The sequence below is a fragment of the Lynx canadensis genome, chromosome B2 (genome assembly GCF_007474595.2).
Source record: "Lynx canadensis isolate LIC74 chromosome B2, mLynCan4.pri.v2, whole genome shotgun sequence".
Classification (NCBI taxonomy): Eukaryota; Metazoa; Chordata; class Mammalia; order Carnivora; family Felidae; genus Lynx; species Lynx canadensis.
Window position 1 is genome coordinate 100,616,007 of NC_044307.1, and position 15,514 is coordinate 100,631,520.

Here is a 15,514-nt window from a genome sequence, read left to right on the forward strand (position 1 = left end):
GACTACATTCTTTCCTATGTGTTCACAAGTCCCCTTCATTTTTTTTTCATTTTTTTTTTAATGTTTAATTTTGAGGGGGGTGCAAGGGGCAGGGAGAGAGGGAGACACAGAATTCGGAGGCAGGCTCCAGGCTCTGAGCTGTCATAACAGAGCCTGACGCGGGGCCCAAACTCATGAACCACAATATCATGACTTGAGCCAAAGTCGGATGTTTAAGCAAGCCACCCAGGCGCCCCTATTAATTAATTAATTATCTATCTATCTGTTTATCATCCAAGTTAGTTAGCATATGAATGCAACAATGATTTCAGGAATAGATTCCTTAATGCCTCTTACCCATTTAGCCCATCCCCCCTCTCCCAGCCCCTCCAGTAACCCTGTTTGTTGTCCATATTTAGGAGTCTCTTATCTTTTGTTTCTCTCCATGTTTTTATATTATTTTTGCTTCCCTTACGTTCATCTGTTTTGTCTCTTAAAGTCCTCATATAAGTGAAGTCATATCGTGTTTGTCTTTCTCTAATTTCGCTTCTCCTAATACCCTCTAGTTCCATCCACATGGTTGCAAATGGCAAGATTTCATTTTTTTTGATTGTCGAGTAATACTCCATTGTATATATATATACCACATCTTTTTTATCCATTCATCAGTCCGTGGACATTTGGGCTCTTTGCATACTTTGGCTTTGTCCATAGTGCTGCTATAAACATTGGGGTGCATGTGCCTCTTCGAAGCAGCATACCTGTATCCCTTGGATAAGTACCTAGTAGTGCCATTGCTGGGTAGTAGGGTAGTTCTATTTTTAATTTTTTGAGGAACCTCCATACTGTTTTCCAGAGTGGCTGCACCAGCTTGCAAACCCACCAGCAGTGCCAAAGAGATCCTCTTTCTTTGCCTTCTTTCCAACATCTGTTGTTGCCTGAGTTGTTAACGTTAGCCATTCTGACAGGTGTGAGGTGGTATCTCATTGTGGTTTTGATTTGTATTTCCCTGATGATGAGTGATGGTGAGCATTTTTTCATGTGTCGGTTGGCCATCTGGATGTCTGTTCAATTGACTTATTGCAATCTTTGCTATAGGTTCTTACCTGAATTTTTGATGAGTTAAAAAAAGAAAATCATACGTGAAAGACAATGACCAACATTTCCTTTTTTCAAAATTACATACCCCAAAATATCAAGGATGGTTTTTAGCTAAGATTACTTGTACTCCATTGGCCCAGATTTTCTGCCTTTTTCCCTCCAGTTGTTCCATAATAATTGTTAATTGTCAGTATATATTTGCTATAACAGAAGGCTTTCATTTGCTTTTGTATAATTGATTTTTATAAAAACTTTATTATTTTGTGCTTCCACTAGAGGGCAAGAATAACCACATAATGCAGTGGTGATGGGGAGGGAGTGAAAACCAAAAAAGGAATCTGGGGAAAGAAGGAAGGTAGAGGAGTGAAGTGAGATTGTCAGGTCCCAAGGGCAGTTGTGTTTTCAATGTAAATATGAAGTAAGCCAGCTGCAGACTCCATGGTGTATGTTTTGTGTTCATATGAAGTAAAGTAGAGCGGTGGGGAAAGAGAATGTTATCAAGGGCTTCCATCCTTTTAGGAAGTTCTCTTTTTTTGGTAATTGGCCAGAAAGAAAAGTGAAGTTATTAACTTCAGTGTTTTTATGCCAGGTGCGCATTTAGTTCATGCTGAACTAAATTTTTTTTGCTTCTGTTTTGCTTTCTTAAATACTATCTAGATTTCTATTTAATCTTAGTGGTATTGCTTTTCCTTATAGAAAATCAGTATATCTATTTTTAGATTTAGTGCATCTTTTTTTTTTTTTTTAATTTTTTTTAATTTTGAGAGAGAGGAGTAGAGAGAGAGGGGGAAAGAGAATCCCAAGCAGGCTCTGTGATGTCAGAGCAGAGCCTGACATGGGGCTCGATCCCAAAACTGTGGGATCATGTAGGTCAGGTAATTTATTATGTTTGACTCTTTCTATAGCTTTACAAAGGCAATCATGTTAGTCTGCTTGGGCTGCTGTAAAAAATACCATGTGCTGGGTGGCTTAAAAAACAAACAGTTCTGGTGGCTGAAAGTGCAAAATCACAATTTTTGATGAGGATTCTTGCCAGCTCTTGCTTTGTGCTCCTGGCTTTTCCTTCAGGGAGGAAGGAAGGGAAGGGAAGGGAAGAGAGGTGGAGGTGGGCGGGGGGGGGGGGTCAGCTTTCTAGGGTCTCTTCTTATAAGGACACTAATTCTATGGGACCAGGGCCCCACCCTTATGGCATGCCTCATTTAATCTTAATTTCTTCCTCAGAGGCCCATCTCCAAATTCAAACACATTAGGGGTTAGGACTTATAACATTAATTTAGAGTGCCAAGGGGGTAGGGGCAAACATTCAGTATATTATGATAATATTATTCCCATATTGTGGATGAAGAAGTTGAGGCCAATTGAAGAGCTAGTAAGTGGCAGAATCAGGATCTGCTGTGTTCTCTAACTGTGGATCCCCTGGTCTTTCCTGTCAACACATGGTAACCTTCTGTCCCCTTTCTCGATGTGTTTACTCGTGGACATAGCCACACGTGAGATCTTATTTTTACTTGGAATTGATCCGCTGAAAAAAAGATCCAAGTTGGGGCTTTCCTTCTGACCATAACCAATTCATCTTCTACCTCTTCTCCACCCCCTTACTTGTATTTAACCAGGTTTTTATGTTTATCATTACTCATTAGTATCTCTCTTGTTACCTTAGCCATCATTCCTGCCCAGTTTCGGGTCAGCTTTTTTGGCAGTGTTCTGAGTTTCTACACATTTTAATTCATTGCCCCTTTGAGGTGAGGTTTCCATGTTTCAGACTCCTCTTACACATTCATTGCTCCAGCCCTGCAATCAGCTGTTTAAGCAGCCCTGAACTTTTATTTTTTAATGTTTATTTATTTATTTAGAGAGTGTACACATGTGCAGAGGAGCAGAAAGAGAGGGAAAAGGGAATCCCAAGCAGGCTCTGGGCTGTCAGTGCAGAGCCCGATGTGGGGCGCAAACTCACAAACTGTGAGATCATGACCTGAGCCAAAGTCGAGTCTGACGCTTAACTGACTGTGCCGCCCAGGTGCCCCAACCCTGAATGAACATTTTTAAAATGAGAAATTATTTTAGAAACCACAGTTTGGGTGCCAGGGATTGTTTTGTGGTTGGTCATTGTAGGCTTTTTTAGAGAATGGAACTGTGAATTAAGATTTGTTTGTTAAGATAAAATGTATCTGAGTTCATACTGAAACTTCTAACTTAAATTTAGGACCAAAGGATCTTAACTTCATTGACTTCACATACGTACCTTCTTTCGTCCATGAAAAAAATCCAGGTTCTCAGTGATCCAACACAAGTATGGATTTCTTTTATACTGTACTACCTACCATACAGTGTTACTACTGATGATGTGAATACTGAGTGCAGTTGAAGGTTTTGTTGTGTTGTTTTTGGGGTTTTTTGCAGTTCTTTTTGTCTATAAAATACATCCTGCTAAGAATATATGGTCAAATCACTGTTTTGAAGTCACTTGAAATAGTTCTTTTCTGTATGATTATGCCTTCAGCTCAGTATGCAGGTTCATTTGTTTTCAGTTTTTAGGGATTACTTTAAATTTTTTAATTTTAAATTATATAACTTTTGAGATCTGCTTTACATAAAAGCAAGTCTGCATATTTAAAGATTTAAAATTTGATGGTTTTTGACATATGTAATACACCTGTGAAAACACCACTTCTGTCAAGGTACAGAACCTATTACACCCAAAAATTAGCCTGTGTCCCTGTGCAATCTATCCTATTTCTGTATTCTAAGCAAACATTAATCTGCTTTCTGTGATTATGGATTAGTTTGCATTTTATAGAGCGTTAGATGAATAGAATCACAGTATGTACACTACAGTATGTACTTTTTTTGGTCTGGCTTCTTTCACTCAGCTTGTTTTGAGATTTGTTGGATCTATCAGTTCATTTCTTTTTATTGCTGAACTGTATTCCATTTATAGCTGTTTCACAATTTGTTTATTTTGTCATCTGTCAGTGGACACTTAGGTTGATTCCAGCTTTTGATTAGATCAAAATTTTGGTGAGTAGAGCTGCTATGAACACTTATATTCAGGGGGCACCTGAGTGGCTCAGTCTTAGGTTAACTGTGTGACTTTGGCTCAGGTTATAATTTCATGGTTCATGAATTCGAGCCCTGAGTCAGGCTCTGTACTGACAGTTCAGAGCCTGGAGCCTGCTTCCCATTCTGTCTCCCTCTGTCTCTCTGCCCCTCCCCCTCTCATGCTATGTCTCTCTCTCTCTCAAAAATAAATAAACATTAAAAAATTTGTGAGGGCATATGATTTCATTTCTTGGGGCGCCTGGGTGGCTCCATCGATTAAGCATTCAACTCTTGATTTCGGCTCAAGTCATGATCCCAGGGTCGTGAGATTGAGCCCTAACGTTGGGCTCTGGGCTGGGCGTGGAGCCTGCTTGAGATTCTCTCTCTCCCTCTCCCCCTCCCTTGCTTGTGCTCGCTTTCAAGAAAATTTTTTTTGATCAGTAGAGCTGCTGTGAGCATTTATATACAGATTTTTGTGAAGGCATATGTTTTCATTTCTTTTGGGTAAATACCTAGCTGGGAATGGAATGGAATGGAATGGAATGGTAGGGTCATTTGAATAGCGTATGTTTAACGTTTTAAGAAGCTGTTCTCCAATACGGTTGTACCATTTTACATTCCTACCAATGGTGTATGAAAAGCTCCAGTTCCACTGCCTTGCCAATACTTGGTAGACCATCCTTTTTAATTTTAGTTATTCTAACGAATATTGTATGCTCATAGTATGTGTTTCTAAATAATTTCTATAAAATTTCTAAAAAATTTCTATAAAATAAAGTAGTGCTATTGTTGAAGTTGTAATTTGCATTTTCTGATGATTAATGATGTTGAACATCTTTTTGTGTGCTTATTGGCCATTCATATATTTTTGGTGAAGTGTCTATTCAAATCTTTGCCTTATTATTATTTTTTTTTTGGAGGTTATTTGTCTTCTTGAGTAATAAGGAATAAGGTGTGTGGGGGGAGGGGGGAGCAGAGAGGGAGAGGGAAGTCCTTGTCTCTTTGTCTGATACAGTCTTTGAATGTTTCCTCCCAATCTGTGGCTTGCCTTTTTTTTCACTGATGTCTTTCAAAGAACAGAAGGTTTTTGTTTTGTTTTGTTTTGTTTAAAAATAAGCTTTCCCTGTTTTATTTTTAACGTTTATTTAATTTTGAGAGAGAGAGAGAGAATATGTGAGCTGGGGGGGGTGGGGGATAGAGGATCCAAAGCAGACTCTGTGCTGACAGCAGACAACCCAACGTGGAGCTCGAACTCACAAACCGTGAGATCATGACTTGAGCTGAAGTCAGACATTTAAGTGATTGTGCCACCCAGGTGTCCTGAGCAGAAGTTTTTGATTTTTGTGACGTCTGTTTTACATTTTTTTTCTGTAATGGTATGTTCTTCCTGTATTTTAAGAAGCCTTTGCTTACCTCAGCAGCATCACAAAGACTTTTTCTAGTATTTTCTTGTTGAAATCTTAAGAGTTTTAGGTTTTGCATTTAGTTATGATCATGAGTTAATTTTTGTGTATGGTGTGAGGAAAGGGCCAGTGATTTTAAAACTTTCTACTTCAGGGCCTCTGGGTGACTCAGTCACTTAAACATCCAACTTCAGCTCAGGTCATGATCTTGTGCTTCATGGTTTCTTTTTTTTTTTTTTTTTTTTTTTAAATTTTTTTTTTTTTTTAACATTTATTTATTTTTGAGACAGAGAGAGACAGAGCATGAATGGGGGAAGGGCCAGAGAGAGAGGGAGACACAGAATCTGAAGCAGGCTCCAGGCTCTGAGCTGTCGGCACAGAGCCTGATGCGGGGCTCGAACTCACGGACCGTGAGATCGTGACCTGAGCGAAGTCGGACGCTCAACCGACTGAGCCACCCAGGCGCCCCTGTGCTTCATGGTTTCGAGCCCCACATCAAACTCTGTGCTGACAGCTCTCAGGGCCTGGAGCCTGCTTCGGATTCTGTGTCTCCCTCTTTCTTTGCCCCTCCCTTGCTCACGCTCTGTTTCTCTCTCTCAAAAATAAGCATTAAAAAAAAAAAAAAAAAAAATTTCTACCATCATTTTTTTCCTTTGCATTCTTAAAAGCTTATGGAAGAAACACATATTCCTGCTGTATGATTTACATTACAAAAGCTGCTTCAGGGTGTTGTATGGAAACCAATTTGTCAATAAATTTCATACATATAAAAAAAAATTTAAAAAAAAATTAAAAAAAAAACAAAAGCTGCTTCAGGGAAACTGAAATGTACATATCTTGTTCCCCAGAAAGATTGACTTCAGTAGTGCTTCCAACACAATGAGGGGGACTTTATTAACTTGGCCACTGAAGGAGAGTTAGATTTTGACAAAATAATGGGAGCCCTGTTTATTGATTATGATGCAAATTTAGATCAGATTACTTTGAAAAAGTACATACTTGGTTTATAAAAATATCCTTGAGGGATTTTTGTTGGGGGAGTAGGGAAGGGTGGTATATACATGTGCATATACAGTTCCTCTTTTATACACGTTAGTGATTTTCTTTTAGTTAACCATGAGAAGGAAAAAAGCAAACAACAAAGGATGTGTATGTCCATGCACTGGAGATGTTTCTCATCTGAGCTAATCGGAAGTGAGAAGGACAATGCTGGGTGGCTACAAATTGGGACCCAATGAGTTTTTCTGTTTACTACATCACTTGCCTTGGGGCATTTCTTCCTAATTAAGTTGGATAAACTTTTATGTATAACTTTTTCTTATCTAAATATTATTTGTGTATTTATGTTTAGCCTTCTTGGGGTTCAGTCTTCTTGGCTGTAAAATGAGGGGACCAAACTTGTTTTTCAGACTTCTTTCATTCTCGTGCTACCTTCATACCTTTAGCCAAGTCCACATAGTATTATGGTGGTGTTCTCCGAAGAGGTTTCTTTACACTGACTCCTCTTTTTACAAGGAAACTTTATGTCTCTGCCGTGAATGGCAAATGGTATCTGATAAAAAGATAAATAATACACAGTAAATTATTCTGCCTATGTATCATTCAAGATCACTTCATGTGCCACCCGTGGGGAAACAGCCTATTCATGGATCTCAGTGGTTCTTTTCTGGCTTTAACAATTTAGTTTGCTATCTTTGCTCATTTAATTGAGATTTCCTGTTAGAATTTTCTTGTGTCTTGGCTTCTACCATAAAACAGAGGCCAGTTTGATTTAACAGTCAAAGTTTGAACAGCTGTTTTTATAGGAATTTGCCATCTTAACCTACCTGTCTCATAGATAAAAAAATTTATGCTTTGATTTACATTTGTAAGAAAGTGAACATGCATGATAAATGTGATGGACTCTTATGCTGAGCATTGGCTTAGAAGGAGAACTTCACAACTGAAAAATTACATGGTTTAGTGAGCTAAACACGGAAAAATAGTCATGAGCTTAAATGGTAAAGGGATGAGAGTCTCAGACATTGTTCGGGGACCAGTTTTTGTACCACCTTTTTATCTTTTTTTGTGAGCAGTGGCACAAAATGGAACATCGACAGTCCAGCTCTCTGTAACTGAATTTAAAAACATGTTAGTTTTTTGTCTTTTGTTTTTTTAACAACCTAAAATTTGTTTTTAGATTTCTTCAGAGGCCCCACAGTATCAAATATCCGCCTGGCTGGTTTAGAGTATGTTCTGCACTTCACTGCACTGAATGGGAAGATTTACTTTCGAAGCTACAAGTGAGTGCATTTGTTAGTATACTCTTGAATCCAGGGCTACAGCACTTTAGTGTGACTTTTATGGAGCTTGAACTTAGAATTGGCGTTTGGTCCGAAGTTTGTCTGGAGAGTTGGCAGACAAGCAGTGGCAGGCACAGCAGCTCTGTGCTGATCCTCAGATGTGTCATCCCCCTGCTCACGTCTGCCTCTGAAACCCTGCTTTTCCAGGGCCCCACAGCATCTGGTGCTGCAGTCCTCCGAGCTTAGAACACTAATTCATTGTGCAATATCTCCTTCTTTTTCTTGACTGGATTTAGAACACCGAGTCACAAGTCTTAGACCAGCCAAAGCAAATCTCAAAACTCTGAGTCTTCTGAGCCTAAAAACTGGAGTCTGAATGGAACGAGCACATTCAGTGGCTCTTTTACCCTCTTCAGCCTAGCCCTTCTACCCCTACCACAATATAAATATGAATCCTAACGCTCTGATTTTATTTTCATTAAAAAGCTTAATGACATGCTACAATTGTGCCTTTTGAGATAAGCATGATTTTTTTTTCTTATTTATAACAAAGTGTTGGCCCTGGCTGATCAAGCCCACACTTGCCTAGAGAATATATTGACTTCCACAAGCTGCCTTCCTTTGTACATGAAAGACCGATGCCCATTTTTGAGCTATGGTATGAAAGTGCAGCCTGAGAGCCACTGACAGTTCAGTGTTGACAGTGACTTGTGTGCATTTGTGCTATACGTGCAGCCACTTGGGGACTTCAGCATTTCATCCATGGTTTAATTTTTTTTTTTTTTTTTTTTAAAGTAAACTGTACCCACAACGTGGGGCTTGAACTCATGACCCTGAAAGCAAGAGTCATATGCTCTACTGATGAGCCAGCCAGGCACCCCTTATTTTGTTTTTTTTCCTTCATGATGAAATACCTGGTTGACTAGCTTCTATCAATGAACGTCCCAATGAAAGTAAATATTCACCTTTTTTGTTAATAATTTACATCTTTGTCTCAATTGTATTGAGTCAGATATAACTCCATTCTTCTCACTATATGTTTGGTGTCATCATTTCTGTTTTTCTATTTTCCTTTTGTTTAGATAATAATAATAGGGAAAATGCAGTAAAATATCCACATGATTGCAAGATGTAGTTAGGGATTTTATAATCATTTTTAGCTGGTTGAGATTGAAAGCCCCTTAAATGTGTTGGAATTTCCCAACTTACTTTGGGGCTATGAAGAATATATTATAAAGTAGATGGCTCCAATTTATAGAACAAGAAAGATGAAAAATCACTAAATAAAAAGAATCTTTTTGGAAACTTGTGTTAAGCAGGCCCTAGGGACATAAAGGAGCTAAAAATATAAAGATAAAAATCTTTGAGGATGAAAAATGGGTAGCAGTAATCTAAAACTCTTTCATTGTAAATAGTTTCAAAGAAAGTATTCACTTATATCAGAACTTATATTTAGTGAAAAGAAAGATTAATTTGTAAAGAAAGAAATGCAGAGATAATAAAATGGTCAGAAAATTAGTAAATCAGACTTCGAAACATGGATAAATTAGCAGTGTAACTACACATATCTACCCATCCACTTACTTTAAGAAGAATTAACTGGAATCACTGTTAGGTTAGCATGGCATAACCATTTCCATCCCTTAGTGGAAAAAAAAAAAAAAAGGTTTGAATTTTTCAGATCAGAGACCCTAGAGTAAACTTTTAACCCCAGGTATTTTGTATAGGCCCTGTAATACCTGTTAGCTGTTGATTTAAAATAGAAAATAGACTGTGGGTGCCTGCCTGGCTGAGTCAGTGGAGCATACAGCTCTTGATCTCGGAGTTGTGAGTTCGAGTCCCATGTTGGGTGTAGAGATTGCTTAAAAATAAGATCTTTAAAAAAAAAAAAGTATTGTGTGATTGAGAGCAAGATGCTAGTGGAGAAAAAAAATCACTAGATTAGTTTAGCCTGCAGGGGCTGTGCCCCACTTGGGAGAGGAAGAAAGAAGTGGTCTGAGGAATGAACATCACCTCTGAGCCTAGTGACTTGACTCAAGGCCAGGTATTAGCCACATGACTTAGGCAGAGCACTTCTCCGGGCCTCCGTTTTTCCTTTGCAAAATGTAGCGATGCTATTTTGGTAATTCTGCAGCCCCTCTGTGATCAACAGTAATTCCTTTATAAGGGGGAAAGAGTTGCAGGTAGAGGTGGGAATATGCCAGAGAAGTGTGCCTGACTTCGTGTGGTTCCTTAAGCATTCTTACGAGCTACACTTCTGTGTCCTGCCTTTGCTTTTACCTGGAACAGTTGGTACAAGGTAATAGTTAACATTACCACACATTACTTGCGAAGATTAATAAGGTTAATTTTATAAAATGGCTTAGAGTTTCTTGAATGAAAGGAAGTGTAAACATGAAATTGTGTTAATATAACCTTTGATCTGACCTTTTGGGGGAATAAATCATATTGTTAACTGGCCTCTTCCTGTATATTGTATAGTAATTAATTCCTCATATGTGAGTGATCATTTGTATTCCTTGGAGAATTTTATTCACTTAGAAAGTTAAAGTTCTGAATATAAAAATTTTTAGTAACTGCCACATTTGCCTTTACGATGGCATTTGTAAGGTTTTATGGGGAGAAACATGCAAAACGAAGTATTAGCATACCTTAAAAAGCAAACAACATTATAGGCAAGAAAACAATATCAGCAGAAGAGAGGGATATGGAAGGGAGAAAAGTAAAGAAATTAAACTTGAACAAAAGTGGTAATGGCAGTCTTTCTCAAGAAATAGGCAAACAGTATTTTAAAATATACAGAAATTACCCATCAACATATCTTATAGCTTGAGCCCATCTGAAAGCAAAGGAGCTGGGTTGTCTTTGTGTCTTATAGTATATAACCTTGCGGAATTGAATATCACTTTTGATTACAGGGAGCCAAAACAAAACAAATCTTGAGGTTAGGATCTGAGATGGAGATTAATAGGCATATTGGTATAACACTTCTTGGCATAGGTACTTGGCTGGAGACATGATGGCCTAGAATTGAAATGTCTATCTTTAAAAAAATTAAAAAAGTGTGAGATGAATAATAGAATGGGGGTGAAGGAAAAGGGTTTCAATTGTGTTTTTAACAGGTCAGTGTCAGTCTCTTCTTTTTGCTTAGTGTGATTATAAAAATCATTTATAAATTCTCTATTAATACATTTCCTCAATCATTTTAGATTCTGGATTTCATTGTTAAAAGTTTAATCAAGTTGGGACACCAGGGTGGCTCAGTCAAATAAGTGTCTGACTTCAGCTCACGTCCTGATCTCGTGGTTTATGAGTTCAAGCCCCACATTGGGCTCCATGCTGCGTGGAGCCTGCTTGAGATTCTCTCTCTCTCATGCCCTCTCTCTCAAAACAAACTATAAAAAATATTAAAAAATAAAAAGTTTAACAGAGAAAGGATTAAAGGTCTATCACCAGCAACCATATGTAGAAAACTGATATCAGGAGAAAGTTTTCTTCTATTTCTGTCTGTTTGATGTGCCAGTAAACCTGCTCAGTGAAGTAATTCAGATAAGATCATCTATACAGACAGTATGGCACTGTAACTTAATTCTTTGGTAAATGGCAACACATGTAGTTATATACATGTAGTTATGTAGAAAATAATTATATACACCACTCAAAAGGTTACTCTGTTAGGAGGACACTTTCATAAATTAAAAGGTACTTGGGTAACGTGAATCCGTCAGGCATGCCAGGAGCTGTTCTAGATCTACAACTCTTCCATTTAGCTGAAAATCAGCATTTTAAGTGGTAGAAACATTTTTAGTTTGACATTTTTATATATACAATGTCCCTGATGTCTTAAATAGTCTGCTGAACACAAGACATTAATCAAGATATTTTGATGGGAGTTCAGCTTTAAATATCCTTTATTGGAGGTACTGAAAGTGTGGATGCAAAAGCAGAAGTATGTGTGTTAGAACTGAGTTAAATGGTCACTGCTACCATATGCTTTGAATTAGCTTTTATGGAAGATGCCCTGATATCACCATTTAGTTTCTAAAAGTATTTTCCCCACAGTGGGCCTGAGGCAGGCATTCTCTCAACTCTCTTCTACTGGAACCAGTATGCAGAGAGTGGCCTGAAGGCTCCTGTTTTGGCTTTTTTCTCTCTGCTTGCTCCCTTCAAGTCCCATAAAATATTCATGTTACCTTGTACTGTTATTGGAGCTTTTTTTTTTTTTTTCTTTTTTTAACACTTCTGCTTTTGACATATCCTAGGCTGGTGTTCGTTTTGTTTTCTTTTTGTCTTGTTCAATTGGGTATAAATAACTATCTGATACAGCATATCTATAATTATGACTCTTCTTGCAGCTAGTGGATGTACCTCCCATGGGTGGACTGTCTGCATGTGACGTGTTTAGGGCCCAAAGGGCTGTTAATGAGCTTATTATGCACATTCACTTCTGCTTCCTGGTGTTTTCTTGCTCTTGGGTATTCCTTACTGTGCTCTACTCTTACGTTCTTTCTCTTCTCTCATGTCATTTGTTGTCTCTCTCTCATTCCACCTTTGGTGTGAAAAGTTTGACCTTTTATAAATATTTTTTTCATTCAATTCTTTTAGTCCATGTGGAGATCTGGCCACTATAACAAATTGAGTCAGCTCAAATAATCGCCGGGTCTTTGAGCTGTTCTTGACTGTTCTGTGACTCACAAAAAGAGTTTGTTAGTCTCCCTCCGGTTTCCACATTCCTTATCTGTTTCCACATCCATAGCTGTTTGGACATATGTTATCTAGAAAGTTGTGGTTTTGTTATATTAAGCTTTTAAAATTCATTCCAGTCTATGGAGATCAGTAAATGTCTGTACTATGGACAAAAGTGGATTCTGAATGGATCTTTAAAGAAATAAGAATTGTTGGGGCACCTGGGTGGCTCATTTGGTTGAGCATCTGACTTTAGCTCAGATCATGATCTCACAGTTTGTGGGTTCGAGCCCCACATCAGGCTGTGTGCTGACAGCTCAGAGCCTGGAGCCTGCTTTGGATTCTGTGTCTCCATCTCTCTCAGCCTCTCCCCCGCTCATGCCCTGTCTCTCTCTCTGTCTCAAAAATAAACATTAAAGAAATAAGAATTGTTAATCATGTAAGCATAACATTTCAAAGGGCCAACTGAAAATGTTTTTATAATTATGTAAATCTGTAAGTAAGATGAAGAAGTCAAATCAAAGGATCCCATTTCTTAAAACAGTTGTCTGTCTCACTTGCTGTTTCTCAACAGTATTGTATACTTTTGTGTTTGATTTTTAAAAACCAGCAAGCCAAAGAATGTACTTGGCCTAAATGTGTAAAGCATTTAAGAAGTTTAGGCTCCTAGAGGCACCTGAGTGTCTCAGTTGGTTGGGCATCTGACTTTGGCTCAGGTCATGGTCTCACACTCCGTGGGTTTGAACCCCGCATCGGGTTCTGTGCTGACAGTTCAGACCCTGGAGCTTGCTTCCGATTCTGTGTCTCCCTCTCTCTCTGCCCCTCCCCTGCTCATGCTCTGTCTCTCTCTGTCTTAAAAATAAATAAAAACATTTTAAAAAAGAAGTTTAGCCTCCTAAAGACGGTGTCATTTTATGGAACTGTAGTTCTCTTGAACAAAAATATTTGAGGGGATAAGGATTCCATCAAAGTCAAAGCAACATTTTTCTTTCTTTCTTTTTTTTTTTTTTCTATTTCACAAAGGTTGCTGTTGAAGAAGTCTGGTTGTAAAACACCAAGGATTGAATTGGAAGAGATGGGGCCCTCATTGGATCTGGTTCTGAGGAGGACACATCTGGCGTCAGATGATCTTTACAGATTATCTATGAAAATGCCAAAAGCCCTCAAGGTTTATAACTTGCAGATTGGTGCCATATTTATTTGTATATTCCACTCTTCTTTCCAAAAAAGATTAGCAGCATAGTACATTAAAGAACATACAGAAAGAGATCGATAAAATAGATAAAATTAGACTCTCAGAACAAAGAAAAGGAGGAAGAAGCACATAAGCCAACCATAAAGGATAATAAAAGAGCTGTAGAAACCATGCATCAACTATGGCTGAGAGCTTTCTGGTAGCCAAGACTGCCAGTTTTCAGCAAGAAAGAATTGTGTGAGGCGTTGTGGAGATGGAGGATTTAGAGCACAGGATGTGTAACTCATATTGTTTAAAATGTGTTTGACTTTTGGATGGTTTTGAAAAACAAGTAGAAATGGCTTCTCTGGAATGCCAATAAAGATTGACTACATAGTCACAATTCCTTAAGCTAAACACAGGAAATTCTCTCACTGGATGACAATGGTGAGTGTAGTCTATAGTATTGCTTTTCAAATGTTGTCTGACAGTTTACCTGGGAGTTGTTAGAAATGCTGAGTCTCAGATCCCTAGGCCTTTTGAATTATAATATGCATTTTAACAAGATCCTTAAGTGATTTGTATGTACTTAAGTTTGGGAAGAAAAGTCTGTAGGCTTATAGACTATATTATTGAGTAGGAGCTCACGAATGGAAATTGTTAGTAAGACCTTTGTTGTGCACTAGATTTTTACCAGTTTATGGTAGTAGAGACCATTACCTATATATATATGTATATATGTATATATATATGTATATTCTTGTTTCATAGCCAAAGAAGAAGAAAAATGTCTCCCATGACACTTTTGGCACAACTTACGGAAGGATTCATATGCAGAAGCAAGACCTAAGCAAACTACAAACCAGGAAAATGAAGGGGTTGAAGAAGCGACCTGCAGAAAGGATAACAGAAGACCAGGAGAAAAAATCAAAGAGAATTAAAAAAAATTGATGGAACTAGCCAATAACTGCAGTGTTATTGTAGTCTGTTTACCTAATAGAGTTATCAAGCATCAGTCATTTCAGAGTTTCTTACAAGATTTTATTGTATATTTTTATAACATGGTAATTTACCTAAACTATATATAAATTTACCTAAACTTAAAAATATTAGGAATTAGGTTGAAAGTAAGCCTCCTCTTTATATATATATATTTTTTTAATTTTTTAAAATTTATTTTGAAAGAGCACAAGTGGAGAAGGGGCAGAGAGAGAGAGGAAGAGAGAGAGAATTCCAAGCAGGCTGTGCACTGTCAGTGCGGAGCCTGATGCAGGGCTCCAACCCACAAACCGTGAGATCATGACCTGAGCCGAAATCAAGAGTCAGATGCTCAACCAACTGAGCCACCCAGCTGCCCCCTTTTAAATATTTTTTTTAATGTTCATTTGTTTTTGAGAGGGAGACAGAAAGCATGTGCGTGGGGGAGGGGCATAAAGGGCGGGAAGAACAATCCCAAGCAGGCCCTGCACTGCCAACACAGAACCCCATGTGGTGCTCAAACCCATGAACTGCGAGATCACGACCCAAACTGAAATAAGAATCAGATGCGCAACCAACCTAGCCACCCAAGCATCCCAAGCCTCTTACTTGAGACTTATCCTGGTGGGTCATTTTCTTTCAATGTTATGGTATTCCCTTTGCCTTCTACCCACCCCCCCCCCCCCCCCTCCTGCAAAGTCTCCTGTCTCATTGGATTGGTAGGTGAGGAGGGATCTCCAGAACAATGATTGGTATTTTAAAGAATTTCTGGATTAAGCTTTCAATAAAGGGAGGAAGCCATGGAAAGTAGAATTGGCCCAAAGGAACTGTATACACACTCAGTATGAACTACCTGGAAAGTGAACCCCATC

General features: G+C 38.3%; 1 protein-coding gene across 3 annotated transcripts in view; it reads left to right on the plus strand.

Moving 5' to 3' along the window:
* The window catches only part of RPF2 (ribosome production factor 2 homolog), a 33,736-nt gene extending 19,105 nt beyond the window's left edge, over positions 1-14,631 (plus strand). For all 3 annotated transcript variants that reach the window (XM_030316164.1, XM_030316166.1, XM_030316165.1), the window contains 3 exons: positions 7,702-7,804; positions 13,514-13,658; positions 14,436-14,631. In XM_030316164.1, the coding sequence (XP_030172024.1) occupies positions 7,702-7,804; positions 13,514-13,658; positions 14,436-14,615 (428 nt within the window). In that variant the 3' untranslated portion in view covers positions 14,616-14,631. The remainder of the gene's footprint in view (positions 1-7,701; positions 7,805-13,513; positions 13,659-14,435) is intronic.
* The last annotated feature ends 883 nt before the right edge of the window (positions 14,632-15,514 follow it).